The following is a 19734-nucleotide window of genomic DNA, read 5'->3' as shown; positions in this document are numbered from 1 at the left end:
GTGCTATAAAAATGCCTGAGAGCTTGTGGTTAACAAAAGATTGGAAATGAACTTGCCATTTAAAAAAGAAACGGGTATTTGTACATTGGTTTCAAACCGTAGCGAATCTGACGCCAGCTCTCAATTACCAGCCTCTATAAAGATGTAAACCAAAAAATAAATAAAGTAAACATGTATGAAGGTGAGAATGGATACGCAGAACAACACCACAACCTGTTCTGAAGGTTGTTGACTAAATGGGTGCATTTTTGACAGATTGTGTAGAATTTAAGCAGTTCATAACGATTGGATTTGAAATGATCATATTTTCCTCTCTTGAAAGAGAAGGGTAGGCTCCAGTTTTATAGCTATCCTTGTAAAATTTTACCGACTAAATGAATCACTGAGATCTCTGACAGCAGCCCCGAGACTTCATCCAAAGCAACAAAAGCAGCACGATCGTGATTAGAGGCTGACGCAGTTGTGAAAGACAACCAGTGATTGAGGGAGCTGCTTGTTGTTAAACTCTGCTTACAGAGAAAGCTTCTCAGTCAACAAGGCTTTATTAGGTTTAAAGCACACAAATAAATCTCTCCTTGCTTATTGCTATTTTTCAAACAAGGGAAACGACTCTAGACTTTGTATTCAAGAGGTGTGACAGTCCCAAATGTGGGGCTCTGTTATTTCAGGCATGTTGTTGTTGTTTAAGGATGATAAGAAAACTTCTCTTGCAGAGTTAAATGAATTTGAGGGCTCCATCTAACTCAGATAACAGTATGGATTGTTTGCGTTAGACTGGATGAGTGCCTTGCTAAAGTTCTGTGCTTCTTCTACTTTTCCACATTTCTGTCATGTCATTACAACAATTCTGTGTATTTTGTTTATGTGATAAACCAACAAAATAACTTTGAAATGGAAGAAAAATGTCTAAAAATATGATTGGTTTCATTCACTCCCTTTACTTTTTCAGCCCATTAATAAACTCAGATTAAACTCATGACCTTTAGAAAACACCTAATTACTAAATACTGATTGTAATGTGGTCTCTGTATAAATCTGTTCTGTGAAAGTTTCAAAAGCTCATTTGACACAGTTAGGGAATCAACAGCATCACAAAGACCAAAACACTCTCCAGGCCGGTCAGGGAGAAAGCTGTGGGGAAAACATTAAAACAATTATAAAAGAATATTCAGGATTTCTCATTGAATGCCTTTCAATCTTGCATCTGGAAATAGATAAAGTGTGGCACATCTTCCTCCTAAAACAGGATTCTTTAACCCTGCTACAGATACGCATGTGGCCACAAAGACCCTCCAAAGAGACTCTTAATAAATCTGACAAAAAAAAAAAAAAATGAAAAAAGGGAATTGCTTTTAAATGTGAAGCTAATAAGAAAAAAATTGTTTTAGCAGTGTTTCTGCATTTTTATGCAAAACCCATGTTGAATTTTTGCAGCACAAAGAAAGTAAGAATTTAAATTCTTTTTGTCTGTCCTTCTTGGCGTCACAAACTGTTTTATTTTTAAATATAAATAAATGGCCACATGGTAACTTTCACCTATCCACAGATCAGGTGTGAAAATCAGCCGTCAGGACAACAATTTAGCAACACTTTTGCACTCTATGTATTAAGTCTTCATGGAACAAGAAGTCCTGTTTTCACTTTGCCTAAAGCGCTTCACTGCTGATTACCCTGACCACACCCACCCCATGATGACACATGGTAGTGACTGCATCATGCTGTGGGGAAGTTTTTTTTCCTCTCGAACTGGTCAGAATTGAGGGGGGGGGGGACTGAGAAGCTGTAATAGAAAAATAAATTGAGCAGAACCCAAAGAATTTCTTGAAGGAACAGGCTTTAAAGCACTTGAGCGTGGGACGGAGAACCATCCTGATCTTACTGGCAGAGCCTCAGTGCAGCCGTTTGGATCAAAGCATGTTAGTTTGTCAGTCCTATCAGTGTTGAAATACTTAGCGAAACCAAACTTTGCTAAATGTTCTGTAGCTAAGTTTCCAAAGCTGTTAGAGACACAACCTGAACACAAATACAGACCATGCTTTCATTTTTTTATCGTGAAATGTTTCAAACATTTTTCTTTACCTTTATTACTATGTACTACTCCCCCTGTTGGTTTGTGGATGTAATGTTCAAGGGAGTGAGACCGCTTTTGTAACGCTCTGTGTAATACATCATTTATTGTACTTATCTTCCCATATCAACACACACAATTAACAGTGTTTTTTTGTAAGTATTTGTTAAAGTTTATCTCTTTTCTTAACCTTTTTTTTCATCTTTTTCCCAAACAAAGGTTACCCTAACATCGTGGCAACGTATGGCCGCGGATACACTGGATTTGCACCCAGCTACAGCTACCAGTTCCCCGGTGAGTCAAAGGCTCTCCTGAAATGTGTCTTGCACCTAATTTCTTTTTTTTTTTTTTTTGCACAATGAGACACATATGTAGCCGTACGCTCACATTTGAATCTAGAGACATAAATCTTCATCAGTATACACGTCAGTCACCAAATCATCTGCAGGGTGTAAATGTGCTACGTGTCGAGTTTTCCCAACAAGGTTTTGAAAGCAGACTCCTGGTGAACGAAATTTCTCAGACTTTTTTTATCCCATACTTGAACACAACCATGACCAAGCCTCTGAAATTGGTAAAAAAAAAAATTGTGTCTTTAGTGATCCAATGTATGCAAATTCCTCTGTGGAGAGGTGGAAAAGCTGAGCAGCTCTTTGTGTTGGAAGATTTTTAAATATGGACCTTATAATGGAAAATAAAGTCATTTTCTGCATTAAAAGTGTTGACTCAGAGCGACGGGTACTTAAATGAAAGTCCAAATGGGAGGCGTGACGCCTGGAGGTGAGCAGCTGTACCTGTGTGCGTCTTCAGGGGCTGCTGGCTCTGTGCTTTCCTCACTTAGACAGGCATCCTGTCAATTTCATGCTTTATTTAGGGAGCTTACACTTACTCTGTTTGCCATGCCAGACATCATTCCTGTCACTGATGAGACAGAATGGGAAATATCGCGCAGCAAGCTCAGATCTCTGTAATATTCTTTGTGAAATGGATTCAGAAATGGTAAGACAGGGGGTCCAGCTGTGACCACCTGCAGATGAGGCATATGTTGGTTTTAGACTTGACCACGACGTTATTTGAAGGAATGGGAGCGCAGATAACTTGTCAATGTGCATAATGCTGGGACTGGAGTTTGTATGACAATCGTTTATTTTGATCCCAACTTAATCTGACTTTGGAAATAATTTAAATTGAATCCTTAACCAACATATGTCAGTTTAATTTTCTGACCTTGGAACTCATTAAGGACAAAAATGTCCACTTGCAAAAAACAAATTCAAAAAACTTTACTGCCTAATATTTTTTTTCTGCGTAACTCTCACTTAAAATAACCAGATATTTAACATTTGCCACGATTTTATGGAAACAGTAGCACCTTGTGTTACTGTTGTTTTTTATTAAAAAAGAAGTGATTTTTTTGTTCTTTCAGAAGTTAGCATTTTTCTAATGGTCCTTAGAAAAGAAAAGATCCTGTATTTGTCAAAACATTGTCTTTCTTGCAAAAATTTCCATTGACGGAGGTAAAAATGTTGTTCAAGTGGACCAAAATGTCATTATGATGCCTGAAGGTTAATGAGATGAAGTGCCAGTGAGGACTTCACATAAACTCATCATGTTTATTAAAATTATATTAAACTAAGTATTTCAAAGATTTATTTAAACTATTTGTCTTAGTGATGAATGAGTAAACAACTAACAGTTTCATTATTTTAAAAGTCCCTATGTTTGAATTTATTCTAAATTATCCATAATCCAGAGATCGTCGCTAGTGCCTTTTGAAAAATGACTCACAGAGCTGCAAAAAAAAACAATCACTTGGTGTAACTGTTGGGAATATGGTGGTTAACTTTTGGCTTGCTATTTGTCTGCTCTTATTATTAGGACAGTAGAGTTCATTTGAAATAGTTGGTTCGCTATGAATTGGCTTTTAAGCACAGTCTGTAAATTGAAGACAGGCTGACATCAGAGGAATTACAGAAACTAAATTTCAACCAGTTATGCCCATTCCAGTGCCAGCTTTCATGTGTGTTTGCCAGCATTGCTTCCAAGTATCAGCCATCTGACCCAAACCGTCGTCCTCAGAGGAAAGGATGTTGGTTAGAACGATCGGTTTACTGTCACTGGTCACAAAATCAGCTGTCAGGAGGACAGAAAACTCTTGAGTAGATTATTATTTTCCCCTTTTCAGAATGATTTAGAATGGTTAAAATGTTTTAAAGTACATTCTGTTTCTGTGTTATCACAATCACATGGACTGTTTTGGTTCAGGTGTCTATGGTGAGGAAAGCAGACTTCTTATTTTTCAGTAATTTAATGTGGATGAATATTGTTTCTCCTCAAACAGAGTTCCCATTCCCAATTCTTTTCTTGATGTGAATTACTCGTGAATTCACAATTATGGTCTACTCTGTCGTGATGACCGACAAATGGCATTTGTTTAAACTCTGGAACTACGTCTTCTACGATGCTACAATCTCAGTGGTCCATTAAGTAAAGTTCAGACCAGTGCTTTATTGAAATCTTAAAGAGTCACCGGTTACAGCTTCAGCTTGTTTTCCAGGTGTACCTGGATCAGTGTTTTAAAAACAATACTCTGATTTTGTTTGTTGTATTATTCTGGAAAAACAATCCCACTGCAATTACATCTTCAAAAACCCTAAATTAACATGATATACACTGAGATGATGAGAGTAAATACACTTCTCAGTGGAACTGGATGAAACTGTTCCTTTCGGGCTCTTTATCAGTCCTTCAAGAAGCATTTACATGAATTAGATCAGAACAGAGAGGGAATAGAAACGGAAAGCAGTGCTAAGTATTTATTATGTATAAGTAGTCAAACATGGATTTTCAAAATGTTGACTATTTTCACCAAATTAAGGAATATCACCTTCCCTGAGGCGGAATGTTTGATCCTATCCCCGTTCAACTCAATTTAAAGAGTTTGATAAAGCTGTATGATTAAAACAGCCTCCTCGGGGCTCGCTCAACTCTTGACAGGTAATTGGAAATTTTAATGTATGAATCAAACAGCTTGTCTAAATTAAATAACCCTGGGCTAAATATTGATTAGTGTCCTACCTCGGGAAGATGGGAGAAATCATCCTCAGTCTGAAGATGTGAATCTTTTTCTCACTGTATAAAGCTTCTCTGAAACACTCCCGCATATAAACAGCGCTGAGGAAAAGCGCTCGACGTCCAAGAGGCATAAATTGTGGGCAGCCTTTCAGAGCATTCTATTTTTTTTTTTTACTTTACACCTAGTAAACCTCTGGGGCTCTCTGAAGGGGAAAAGGGGTTAGACAATTGTTCAATTGTCAAGATAAAATGGTGATAAAACATTGATCAGTGATGAAACAGTGAATTAAGTAGAAAAACTCAATAAAATCTAAAGAGAGAAAGAGAAATCAAAGCTGACATTTCTGTGGCTGAAGCAAACAGTTCAAGTGTACAAAGCAGAAGGTAAAACAGAAGGAGACACACACTGAACCTGAGTCAAAGTCTCCAGTCATTATTTAAACTCAGCAGCTCATAAGAAGTTTGTGAAACTGACATTTATGTCAAACATTGATCACAAAGTGTATTTCCTATTGATTTTATGCAGCATGTGTGTTTTTTTTTTTTTTTTGTGGTTTTTTTCCAAGCAGTCATGGGTATCATAAAACATTCAGTGCAGTTAAGCTGTTTGCTTGTTGCATCATCAAGGTAGTGTAAACTGCTGATGTAAATCAGTTCAGATCAGCATGTCAGAAACTTGTTTGTGCAAGCAAGTAGATTTCAGTCCATTACCTCAACCGGGACATTCAGGCACCAGATGAGGCTACAGATGGACAGATCAGAGGTTTCTGGTCCATTTCTGGTCAACCTTTGACCATTTTCACTTTTTAATCTGTAATATAATCGGATATAGGAACAGAATTCAAACTTTTGATGACATTCATGCTGTTACAATAGGGTGTTAACAAATAAAAATAAATAAATAAAAATCTGTCCTAGTATTTCAGGTTGATGGTCCAGTATAATTGATTCGATCGGAGGCCAAAATTGCTCCATTTTCAATTTGTGAGGTTTGCTTTCACACTGCACTCTATTAAGCAAACTAAACTGTTCCACCATTACCTTTGGTGGCGCTGCACAAATGAAGTAAACGTCACAAAAGTCTCTAAGACAGAGTGCAACCTCCTTCTTTGTAAAATGTGAACAAAAATGGAGTGGCGTCAGGTTTTAGCGGTTGTAGGAACTCTCTTGTTTTTGCCATCACAAGCTAGTTCTCCGTAGGGAGAAACTAGAACTCTAGTGCTAGACTTGACGGTTTGCATTGGTTGTTTTTACCCAGAATGCCCTGCGCTTTGGTATATTTCCTGCTTTTGGAGTGCCATCTTTTCTCGGCTTCCAGTTTCTTTCCAAATGGCTTGTCACAGCTTCTGCATTTGTACTTTTAAGCACCAAACTGATACTAAAAATAGCTACTTTGTAGTATTTCCCCACTTTGTGCCTGATGTGTTTACAGTTTGAAGAGTCTCGCATTAACCAACCACCAACCAAGCTGAAAATCAGTCAGTTACAGTCACCAGCCATTCCTGGTTCATGTCTAGTGAAATCAGAGGTATTTACATTACAGACAACCCTGAGTATCGCCTTCATGAGACTATTATACAACAGAATGTCTTTAGTCAGAGGTATTCACTGAATAGCTGTTAAACAGACTGCTACTGGACAGCATCTACAACTCTTTGAAGAAACTTGCATTATATAAGTTACAACATTTATTTTTCCCTCGTGTTTTTGAACTAAATTGTAGGATTAGCAGATGTAAGATTAGTTCACAGAGATTATATTCCTCAACTGTGTGATGTTTTAATGTATCTTATGAAGCAATAGAAGATTAGAAATAAATGATCATCAGCCTAGCGGATGTATTTAAAGTGAACGTTTGGATCAAGGGCTCAGACTTGACTTCTCTCCTGTAGCAGGACTCACATGCATGCAGGAAGCATGAAGGAGGTGTGATGGCTTCATGACACATCTGCTGGTCACAACAAATAGTAATGCACACTGGCAGAATGAAGTGTCAGTAAAATATTTGCGGGTTTAGCAGCATGCATAATGCATGAATGGCCTTGCCAGCATTTAATACCATATCTTTTCAGTTAAATAAAAAAAAAAAAAAAAAATCATGGTTATTCTTATAAAGCTTCAAAAGATTATTTACACACTTAAAAAAAATTATATTCAAAATGCATATGTTTTAAGCATGTCTGCCCCCCTTTCTTAGCTTTAATGCTGTGAATTGTTAAGGACGAAAGAAAATGGAAAGTGTTTGACAGCGACAGCTTCTTCAATTCCGTGCGCTGTTTTCAAAATCAAGTTGTCTTTTATATGCACTGTTGCAAATTACGCACTGTTTACCTCGTGACTGCATAATTTCAGCCTAATGCGTGAACTTCACTATGAATTGAAACTTAATTTCAGACATTACTGTCTGACGGATGTGTAGACAATCAAGAGAAACAGCGGTGTTTGCCATTGCTGCGGAATAACAAATGGTAAGGGGCGTGTAGCAAATTAAGAGCATCGAAAACCCAAGCCTTTCTTTATTCATCAAACAGCTTCTTTAAGAATAGAAACTTGCTTGATTGTTATATTATGCGTAGGAAATTCCATTTCAGAAGCTTTACACTGATTTCTTTTCCTTTGTTGATGCTGTAAAGTTATTTTTATGTATGCTTAACACTAGATACAGCCTTAAAGAAAACTGGAGTTTATATTATTGTTGGCCTTGACAGGCTTGTAGTGTTGTATTGTTACTGCATGCAGTTTAGAATATTTTAAGGCTGTTTTTTGATTGCTACATGATTATCCATTCATCCAGTTTTTGTATGTTTTGTTATTATGCTTTTTGTTTTTAAAGACCAAAAAAACAACAGAAATTCTCAAATTTGATTCTGGAAAAGAGTGAAATTTGACCACAATAAATGTTCAAGAACCATGACTGGTTAAGTGGGATGAATCAAATTCAAACTGACTGGGTAAATGTTGGTCTTTAATCAGAAATAACTTGATTACTTCATGTACTTATTTTTCATTCTTAAAAAAAAAAATAAGATGTTATTTACAGCATGTAAAATGTTGTCCAAACGAGGGGATTAACTGTTCTCAGAGAGAGTAACTCCAGATTGCAGCTGCTTTGGAGAGATGTCCGCATTAATCCAGGGATAAGATAAAAGTAACATTCACCACGAACAGCGTTGGAACACAGCTCAGCGTTGCTGCCGGGGCAGCAATCAAAGCGTAAAAAAAATAAATAAATAAATCAAACACACAGCAGCCGAGCACACAGCTCAACTAAAATAATCAGACCTCGGAGATGAAATTCATTTGACTTCAAAAAGCAAAACATAAAATCAAAACTGTTATTGAATTAAACTGAGGTACAAAGCGTAAGAGCCTGGCTTCCATTCTGTTAGGCTTTAAAGAGCGCGCCAAGCTAACTAACTTAATGTTAAGCAGCTGAACAAACAGCTGGACGGAGAATAATTTCTGACGGCTTTAGAAGTGGAGAGTTTCTGCAATCCTGATATGAATTAAAGTCATCACCTCCTGTTGGTTGTCGGGGCTCAGAGATTTCTGCATCCTGTTTGGGGAGAACAAACCATTCTTAACTTAACATCATACATATTTTCTTGTATTGATATCATCCCGATGTTTTTTATTCCCTCTGGGCAGAAGATTACAAAGTACATTATGACCACCTGTGGAGAACTGCGTCTGATTCTCATATCAGAGCAGTAGGATGCCATTTTGTTTCCAATTTAAGACCAAAAAAAAGGACAGCTGTGAGCATCGGTGGAAAACAGAGGGAGCTGGAGCTGACAAGGCATATGGGATATTACTGTACATTACTCTCATTTTTATGCAGCGGTCTAATTAGCATTAGTTTGCTGATAAATGCACCATTGTATTATTCAGCTGGTGGCGCCCAGAGGAGCGAGTGCTGCATCTGAACCAGGTGTCTGCTTTGGAGGACTTCAGTTGATTAAAGGATTCACGGTTACATCTGTAGAAATAAACTGTTTAATCCCAACGTTACAGTACACTCCACTGTTGTTTACTTGTCTTAGATTACCTTAGACTAAGACAGGATACAGCGAAGCTTCCCTGGGTGTGCTGTGCATAATAAAAATGCAAATGCCAGGCAGAAAGTGTTTTTTTTTTCTTCTTCTTCTTCTTAGCAATAACTGCATAGTTAAGCGTATGCACAGAAAGTTTCTGTATAGTGTCTTCCCTCCCAGCTGTGGCAGCAAATATAGAAGAAGAAATATGAAGAGGTTTGAGAATGGCAGCGCACCCTATTGTGTGTACTCAATGCTGTATGCATGAATAAGTAGCTTGTCTGAGGAAAATGTAATTAAAAAGAAAATGTAGTGTGTATATGTGCATTATGCTCGTGAATAAGCTGTAGAAGTGAACATGAAAAGCAGCCATACACCCCTCATACATTCATATTGTGTTCCCCCCATTGTTAACCAGCCGTGTATCGGTTCCTTTCATTCCACGCGCAGGAGTGCACAATTGAATGTGCACACACAGAAACGTCGTATTCATTCAAAGACTGAGAAAAGAGGCGACGGAAGAGGAACAGGGACTTTTCCGCCACTCCGACGGATTTTTTTTCTTTCCCTGCGCCACTTGATGCCTCTGCAGCCGTGCCCTCTGAGCCTCCCCTGGCATAAATGACCATTATGGCTCCATTAGGGCTGCTGCTAGGAGGTCATTATGCCGCTCTGAAAAAAATAAATAAAACAGGGATGAAGACGGTAGTGGGGTCCCATAAAGGAGAAGGAAAGGAGAGAGCGAGTAAGTGAAAAACAAAACACTAAGTCATCTGGCTATTTCAGATGTCCTGACAGACAAACAGCGACTCAAGTCCAGTGAGTCAGCTTCTTAAGTAGTAAGAGAAAGGAGGCTCAGATAATTAAGGACTGGAGAAGTCAGGGGTAAGAGCAGCAGAAAGAGCAGTGGTTTAGTCGATACCTTAAGACTAAGGAGATACAAAAACATTTTTAAAAATGGCTTTCTGGTTTGTTCCTTCATCTTTCTCATCCCGTCCTTGTATGACTTCCTCCTTATCTCCGTCAGACTTAGTTCCCTGGCAGATATGCTGAGTGGTGAAGAACAGTAGAAGGCTCCATCCTTCTATGTTCAGTATCTCCGTCTCGATCAACCAGCCATGCCTAAGACAGAATGGCACACTCCATCTTCCCCCAGCTGACAGAAAAGGAGTTCTTTTGCTGCGTGAAACAGGACTGAGCCCAGTAGGTGGTTCTGGTTTCCGCTGCTTCTTTTTTGTACTTATACATTTGTCCCTTTCAAGTTTTTTCAATATTTTTCCAGCTTCAGCCACAGCTGAAGTGGAAGGAAAATCATGTTGTGTTTTTTACAGCTAATGAAATGCATTGTGCGTTTGTATTCATCTCACTTGAGTCAATATTTTGTATTCTTTAATACATCAAAACACTAAAATCTTTGCCATTTTTTTAATTGCTCAAACTCATTCTGATTGGGTAGAAAGTGGCTCAAATGTCAAGTCTGTTGCTGTCTTTTTCTTTGAGTGTTGAGCCCATGATCCCAGCAACTCTGACTGATTTTCCTCTCCCTGTTAGAGAAAGCATCCCAACAGCATGTTGCTGCCACCACTGTGTTTTACATGAAAGGACGGCATGTTTAGGGAGACATGCAATGTTTTCAGCCATATGTAGTATTTTGTTTCTTGTTTGTGATTGTTAAAAAAAAATGTTGCAATTGGGATTTCTTAGAGCTTTCTTCTTCTAATTGACGTTTTTATAGATATTTTTGCATGCAAAGCAAATATGTTCACATAGACCCGGGTGCAATGATGTCGAGCTTAAACAAAAATGTACACCACGCAAAAAAAGCACATGCAAAACACCTTCAAAATAATAATAGTAATACAATTAAATTAAAAGAAAATATAAGATGAAACAAACACAAAAATAAGTAAACTAGAAAAAATCTGACTTTCTTTCAACATTGGAGTTCTTCTTGCTACTCTTTCATAGTGAAGAGATTTGTGGAAGTCATGACTAATAGTAGATCTCTTAACTGAGCTATGGCTCTCTGCAGTTCCCCCAGAGTCACCATGGGCCTCTTGGCTGCTTGTCTGATTAATGCTCGAGTTTCCTGATCTGTTAGTTACCCGACTTTCAAAAAGATTGTCTATGTTGATTTTCTTATTGTATCCACCAATCTTTGCCGTCCCTGCCGAAGAAAAGCCTCTTGATTTTACCACCACCGTGTTTTAATGTGCAGTTGGTGTGTTTTGACCATATTTCTCATGTATTTAAGACATGTATTTAATACACTTTTAAAAATATTTCTTTGTCAAATTTTAAAAAATAAAATATACTTTTTCACTTTTTGAGTCTATCATACAAAACTAAAACAAAATACATTTAAGTTAGAAGGGGCATAATTAAATGTGAAAAAGTTGAAGGGGTGTGAATATTTTATCAAACTTTTGACTTGATCCATTTTGCAACCCAGTGAAAGAAGTGAGGCAACATGTTTCTACAGGGAAGAAAATCAGCCAGTTCAATGTCCGACCATTGAGACACAAATCAGCTCTATACAGCTGTAAATAATAGTGATAAGAAACCTGCTGACTTGTTAACCTTACTCTACCTGTCAGAGAGGAATACCCTCTCAGCAGGTGGCATGCTGGGAAGGAGAAACGCTGACCTGCACAACTAGGATGATAGTGGCTACCTCTGAAGGTTGAATGGACCCTACGAACAGGAGCAGAGTAAACCAAGCATTTAATAAATCCACCAGAGGTCACACCTGAGCACTGGCCTGAAATACCACCTAGCCTCTTAGTGTTTAGCTACTGTCTGCAGCAAGGAGATAGAAATATATTGAGAGGATGATATCCCAGTGAGTCTTTGAACCACATTTGGAAGCTGAGGAGTGAGGAGGAAAGGTGGCTGTTTGGTGATACAGCTGCAAGAATGGCAGAAGCCTTGGAGGGTTTGAAGGGGAATCTGACGCTCTTTGCTCTTTGTTTTGGGAAGGGTTTTTAAATCCATTTGAAAGAGGAAAAGAAATGTCATATTTAACAAAACAAACATAGCTGCTGTCTAAACACTTACTCCTCCTATTCTATTTTTAAAAGTAAAAATCTTTCATAGATGTTTTGTCCTTCGTCTTGGCAATAGTTAATTACTTCCCAGGCGGATGCTAATGTGTGCTGGGACGCCACGCCGAGTCATTATCAGCAGATCTGACCCTCTGAATATTCAGACGTCTTATATTTTCCACTGACTACACATCTTGGCTGCAGAGGGGGAGCAGGCGGAAAGAATCACTGGCCTGAGGCTCAAACGGAGCTTACCTGGTGTCATGGCTGCATGCAACATTGTCCTCCACGAGAAAGAGCTCGCTGTTTGGCTCCTGACGGCACTCGGGAGACTTAGCTTTCCGCCATCAGAACGGCTTTCTATTGATCTTGAGCAGTGTGGCAGATTGCTCCCCAGATCTTGTGACCATTTCTCTGCAAGCTGGGTGAGCTGTGACCCCAGCAAGTGGTCCCACAGGCCGGAGTGAGTGCTACAGGGCTGGAAGCAGATGGCCCTCCTGATGCCACACTGACTCACAGATTGGCTTTAATTGCCGATGCTGATCATTAGCCCGATGGGTCTGCGGAGGCCGGGCCACTCCACGAGTCGCAGGCCTAAAAATAGGGCCCGACGACTGGCTTACGCACTTGAATGACCGTGCAACAGTACATCCTGGACACGCTCACTTGAAAGCACAAAGGCGACACTTAAGGACTGCTTTTGAAGACGTGAAAAGTGGATGGACTTTCTGTGCTGTCCTGTCCGCTTCTCTTGACAGTTTGCAGCCCGCACACACATGGCACATGCAGGCTCTCTAAGCTCCGCAGGGCCATGACGCCATGACGCCATTCCCAGCAGTGAGTGTTCACGGTTGACGTCAGTGGACAGCACTCTGGGTCGTGGCCTCTCTTCTTCTGTGGGCGCAGTCATAAATCCACAGTGCTGCAAGATCGGCTTTGTTCTCTGTTAACGGCTCTGTTTTATGTACAGTGCCATGAAAGAAAAAAAGAAGTTCTCCAACAGATTTTTTTTCTGTTTTTGTTTTTTTGTCACACTTGAATGTTTTTTATTCCTCACTTAGGTTTATACTTGGAGTATACATTGATTCTTGCTGAAAATAGTTTTGGAGATAAGCAATGACTGTATATCGTCTGAGCCAATGAGTGAAGGCTGTGCTGTGAGGGGGGGCTTCCATCTTTCAGCAACGACTTTCTTCACTGCAATTAGTCCAGTTAGCTGGTTCTGCTATCGCTCTCTGTCAAGTTCATCTGTGAGTCATCATTTAACAAATGCACACAGAGTTCTGGGGGAAAAGCAACTACTGCCACTTTATAAATACAACATATTGCTTTGGTCCATAAATCCTGGATCCTTGGACGATCCCAGACAGTGTGAATGAAAGAGACCAAAGTCCCCGGCGGGAAGAATGAGCAGAACGGATCTGGTTCAGCACTGACTTTGTGCCAAATGACTGGCATCAAATAAGCTCTGTGACAGAATATCACATGTTTATATGAGGATTAGGATTCTTTGAAGTTTTTTTTTTTTTCCACACTTTAATCTTTTTGATCCTGAAGAAAATTTTACTAAACTCAATATATATAAAACATACTAGGCAATAAAAGCTTCCCAGAACTCCCTCGATCCTGAAAAGGAAAAGAAAATTCTCTGCTGGTTTTGCCATCCTTGATGCTAATTATTACCCATTTGATCAATCAGTACATGTGCTGCTGGACATTTGCTCATTGACCTGCTGCACAACTCAAGTCTGTTTGCGATTAAGCTCACAAAATGATGACCTCACTTCAGGATGTTTAGAGATTTGTTGTGAATTGGATCTCTGTGAATAAAGGTGCACTGGCTTCCTGCTGCTCAAAGAATGAACTTAAAAAAATGTACTTTAAAACAAACAAAAAAACAAGTTTATAATTCACTGAATGACATGGCACCAAAATAAAGATCTGTTGTCATTGTATCAAACTTCCAGACCACTCAGGTGTTCTGTTTCAGTAATGTTCTGCATCCCCCAAAACCAGAACCAAACACAGAGAAGCAGCATTCAGCTTCTACTCACCACAAATCTGGAACAAACTTCCAGAAAACTGCAAAGATGCTGGAACTGAGTTCCTTTAAATTAAGACTGAAGGCCCACCTGTTTAGATTTGAATTTGGTTAGTAGAAAGTGAAATATTGAGTGATATACAGTATTCATAGATTTGCTTGATGAATTTTGTGATGGCATTTGACAAAACGTTATGTTTATTGGTTACTGCATTGGGTTTTTATGGTGTAAATTACTTTGAACTGTCTTGTTACTGATATGTGCTCTACAAATAAATTTGACTTATAACCCAGGAGTTATTTTACCAGTCACTCCTGAGAACGTTCACCACTATCCCATGTTTCCTCAGTTTGTGGATAAAAGCTCTCACTGTTGTTCACTTGAATCGCAAACTCTTAGAAATGGCTTTTATGTTCTTGAAAGTCTTCAGATTGTGTTTTTTGAGATCTTGAGCATATTTTATATTGTCAGAAAGGTTCTAGATACGTCTCTTCCTGATAAAGATACAAGTCTGGCAATTTTCCGACCTTGGTGCAGTTTGTGAAATTGAATGGAGCTTTCCAAAAAATGTGATTAGTAAAAGTTAATTTCTGATTTAACAATTTAAAAGCAAAAACCACCGCTTGGCGGATTCAACAAGCGCAGCAGCATTTGACCAGGATGTTTCGTACCGCCGCTGCTTTTCTTTTTTGGCCTTTTTCTGCTCTGGTTTAACTCTCTCTGTGTGTGCTCCCAGTGTGGCGTCTCTTGCTCTGCGCGGACAGCTCCCAGGTCACATGCACATCCACGTGCATCACCTCTGTCGGTGGCCGTCTTTAGAAAAAAAACCAAAAAAAACTCCTTTTGCTGTCTTACACCGGCAGCGCTGAGGTGAAAGAGGAACCTCACCTCATTTACCCAGGTCTTAACTCACCCTGGGACGGCAGATACATCCTCACACGCCGAGGCAGACGCTCTGTGGCCATGGAGACCCACAGTCCTGGCTCCTGTGGCGGGGAAGATGAGCTGCTGTAAGAGGCAGAGTGGCAACACTAAAGCTCATTATGCCTCCGCTGCTGCACTGCTGGTCCAGAAATGAAACCCGAGCCGCCCTGCTACATCCGCGGCTGCCACCTTTGGACACCGTTGGAAAGCAGCAGCAGCAGAGGACAACATGTGTGTCTGTGAGACAGCGCTCTCTGTCTGCTGTCTGTTGTTTTGATGCCACCCACTGTTTGAGAGCTTCGAGCTTGGCGAGCCGGTCGCTTGCTGGGACTCCACACAGCTGCCCCTTCCATTCTCTCTGTCCCTCCATCCTCCCCTCCTGCTGACTGTGCTAATAGCCCTCCAGTTGCTCGGCTCCACTCTTTTCCCAGCGGACTGACATATGGATTCATACACATCTACTCATAATCATGGTTTAAAGCCCTCTGCATCCCTCCGCTCGATGTGGAAAGATTGTTTGCAGCTCCAGTGATCAAATGGAAGCCAGTGTTGCGGCGCTAGTTTTGTTCCGGGCCACATTTTTACTCTGCCTGCCCCCTGGTATGTGGAGCAGTGCTAGATTGTGTAATGTAGGAGCTGGCCGAAATAGAAGGAAATGTCTTAGTTCTTGGTTTGACATCACATCTGCAAAGCTGTTTACTGCTCTGTCTCCTCTGAGTCTTACTAACATTGAATGTTTCCTTTATCCTGTGTGTTTTAGAAAACTCCCCGCGTCTTGAATGTTATTCACTTAGCATGCTTTCATGTTAAGTCTAGTTTATTCTGATACCCTGAAATAAAATCCAGTATCACCATTTCCCTTCAGAAATCACGCAATTAGTAACCAGAATCCATCTCGATTATTACTGCCTGTTCTGTGCTGGGTGTGATGGAGAGTTATACTCTGGTCAGACGAGCTCAAAATGAAACTTTTTGACTACTCACTGAAGTTTGCAGCTGTAGACTGATCAAATGTGAAAAGGTTCAACTGTTTAACCAGCTCAGAGGTAGCTTGAAAGTTAAAATGACACTTTATGTTCCCCCTTTCATTTGAAGAGACCTGAAATTACCCCCGTCATCTGTCTCGTCCTCTCCCACCCCCACAACCAGCAGATAGATATTAAAATGCATAAAACATTAAGGCTGTTTACTTGGACTCTAATGAGAGGAGGCTTAGGTAGTCTAGTTTAATTAGTATGATTGGCTCCACGGGGACCACCTGGGCAGGGGCATAACAACTGATTCACTTGGAGCTCACAGGACCGTTTCATTCTGTCTGAGCATCGGGAGCCGATGTCAGGGGAGATTGGACTGCAGAGATGTGTTACTTTCACTGAGCTCAGGTTGGAAGGCAGCACTGCAGTCAAATGCACTGAAGCAGACCATTACATAAGCACCACTGCAAGGTCAGACATCTGTGTCCCCCTCACTATCTGTCTCTTTCTGTTTAAGTCACAATCACGCTGCGTTGGTGTTGAGGCTCCTGCCACAGTTTCAACAACCAGATGGCTGTAAATTTGCTTTGTTTTTGCTGTCAGTTCAGGCGTTTTCTTGCTGTTTCTTGCCTCTTATTGTTTCTCTCCACTTTAAGTGGCTGACGGCAATATTGGGGCCTGTGTGTTTGTATCAGTTCCCCAGCGCAGGAACAGTTTTCTTTTATACTCAAGTGCATGGGAAGAAGTACAAAGAGGAGGTCAAAAGTGTTCCTGCACTTCAATAAAGAGCCTAGTTTGTCCTCTTTGATGCTATGCCGCCACACACTCAAGCTACAAAGAAGCGACACGCTTGCCACGGAGGGCTAAAGCAAAAGACGAAAAGCTTTTCTCGAACATAGCACATCATCAGAGCCTAAGAAACAACATCTGTGCTTTATCTCGTAAAATATTTTGGTTGCATTAGGTGCTAAGTACAAGGTGGCCAAGCTCAATTTAAGATTTCATCACAATAATTTGTGTTATTTGGTTTTATAGTATCAAAAGTGACAATAAAAAAGCCCCTTAGACACAAATACTGGTCTTTGAAACTAGACCAATTTTCAAAGTCTTCAGGACAACAAAAGTGTAATTCTTACCACTAAACTGCCCACACTGACTGCTTTTAATCATTTTCTCCAACATATTGGTATTTATTGGTTCTGTAGTTGCAAGAAAATGACAATACAGTCAGTTTTTGGGGTCTTCAGACACTAATTCGAATTCATATTTGTCACTTTAAATCAAAATTCTTACCATAATGAAGATAAATGTCCATTTCTACCATCAAATCAACATTAAAGTGAGAATGGACAATGTTCTACTAAATAAATCCAAGCCTGGTCTGCATATTAACAAGCGTAACCTCTGACCTGTTTATGATGGAAAGCAGAGGAATTACCAGGTAGAGGTTTTAAAAGACACACGAGCACCAAAATATTTCTTTATTATCTAATGGATTCCTATTTTTTTAACAGCATTCACTCATCCATCTCTACTTTTGTTCTGCTGGATAAAACAGTATGATTTGACACAACAAACATTTTTTTTTTCCCCAGGGTGCTTCTTCTGTACACTTGCCCAGTTGAAACTTCACCAAATGTATCTCTTTCCAGGGCTCGTCGTTTTGTTCAAAGGTGTGCGATATTAGGGCAATCAGCTGCCACAAAGCCGGGCTTTGCCGTGCTCCAGGCTAACTCCACTCCTGTGATTGACTATTTCTCTCCACAATCAAAAGCCATGAGGTCTTTAATAGCAAAGGATTACTGTGCCAAATAGTTTCATTACACACAGAACGGGTTAGCACAGGTTTAAAAAGGGAGAGCTCCAGCTTAAGCTAAAAAGCTAAAAAGAAAAATGTGTCCTTTGCTGGAGATTCACCAACACAAACTGCAAGCAAGCAGCCAGAGTCACCAGGGCACGTTTAGGAACGATTTAGTCAAAGTACAGCCACACATCTAATTGGGAATGTGAAAAAAACTGGTGTCTAGATATTTAAAGAGAAGAATTTGCTGAATACAAAAGCTTATGGAGCTTTTTTCTCTCACTTCACATGTATCCATAAAATACTGTGTTGATCTATCAAACAAAACTAGATAGAAATAAACTGAATGTGTGGTTGTAATGTGAATATTCAATCAGTATAAATACCTTTTCTAGGCGCCATATGTGGCCTGTTTAATTTAGGTTGTTAATACAGTACCGGTTCTGTAGCTGACCTGTATAAGGTCAGAGTTTGTCGTACTTTGTCAGCAGGTGTCTCTACTCCTGCATGAATCTACCTTGTTTTGATTGACTCGCTGACATACTACAGACCAGACTCTTACAGCATCACTGACTTCATGGAGCATTTCCATCTTTCTGCTAATTTACTCGTTTGGTTGTTTCCCGTTTCTTCATCATCCCTCGCCTTCGTTGCAGCATCCTGTTCCTTGTGTGACCTCTGTGGCTCGCAGATCGAATCCAAACACCAACAGACACACGGAAATATTAATTCGAATGATTGACAAGCAACCAGCTCCGTTAATCAAGTTATGCTTATTCTGATTAGGCTTCTTAATGTGAGTAAGATAACCTGGTTAAGGTGTTTACACGACGGTCGCAATAATATGCGTATTGCATTAGTCTGGTTCTAATTGAATTAGGCTCGTGCATGTAAATGCTCTTTCTCTCTTGGTTTGGCTCCTTTCCAAGCCTCCTTTTTTTATGTAAGAGGAAATCACAGGGTATACTGTAGGCCTCGGTTGATCAGAGGAGAGGTGAGACACGGCCATGTGTGCAGCAGTTCACACGAAAGCCACCTGGCTCTCTCCGGCTCTGATTTATGCCTTTGATAACAACCCAGAGAAGCTTTCAACAACAACAAAGTGGCACAGAGAGACGACAACAATGGGGCAGTTGTCAGTCTGGAGATGAAAAGATGTCTTACAAGCCGACTCAGTCCTTTGTAACTTTGATAAATATTTTCTGTCCTTTTGTTTTTCTTCATTTGTCCCCTCGTGTTTCTCTATATTTAACAGGGGTTATTGGTGAAGAAAAAGAAAAAGTGAAGTGGAGTCAGTTTCCCGTCTCTGACAGTCTGCCTCCCTCATCCTGTGAGGAGACGGCAGTGTGCTTCACTGCCTCGGCTGTGACTTATCAACAGACTTATTTCCGCTGGCTTGTCCTGCTTAGTGTCATACAGTGCCCAGAAAAATAATAGTGAAAAAAAAAAAAAGCCATTCGCCTCATGTTTGACATATATTCACTCTCAAATTTAGCATTAAAATCTGTCACTTCTTTCTGTGTCTGGGTTTAGTAACTTTAAAAAGCGTGAGGTAAACATTGTGCAGAGGGAGAATTGTTCCCAGTGTCACTGATCTGTTATATAAACAGTTGGCACAATATGTAGCAAAACCCATCAATAATTTAGCTGCAGTCCAGTAATTCAAATCTAACACAGAATATGGATATGCTTTATAAAAATAAAAAAATCTTCTTTGACCGCATTTAGTTTAGAAATGATTTAATTGTGTCAAAATAAATCCAATTTTTAGG

General features: G+C 39.8%; 1 protein-coding gene across 13 annotated transcripts in view; it reads left to right on the top strand.

The window, feature by feature from the left end:
• Positions 1–19734, top strand: part of msi2b (musashi RNA-binding protein 2b) — a 277823-nt gene that overhangs the window by 221703 nt on the left and 36386 nt on the right. For all 13 annotated transcript variants that reach the window (XM_055043792.1, XM_055043790.1, XM_055043785.1 and 10 more), the window contains one exon: positions 2288–2362. In XM_055043792.1, coding sequence (XP_054899767.1) covers positions 2288–2362 — 75 coding nt within the window. The remainder of the gene's footprint in view (positions 1–2287; positions 2363–19734) is intronic.

Source organism: Poeciliopsis prolifica, unplaced genomic scaffold (genome assembly GCF_027474105.1).
Source record: "Poeciliopsis prolifica strain line A6 unplaced genomic scaffold, Auburn_PproV2 SCAFFOLD019, whole genome shotgun sequence".
In the NCBI taxonomy this organism is placed as follows: Eukaryota; Metazoa; Chordata; class Actinopteri; order Cyprinodontiformes; family Poeciliidae; genus Poeciliopsis; species Poeciliopsis prolifica.
Note: the sequence above shows the minus strand (reverse complement) of the source record. Positions and strands in the feature narration are given on the sequence as shown.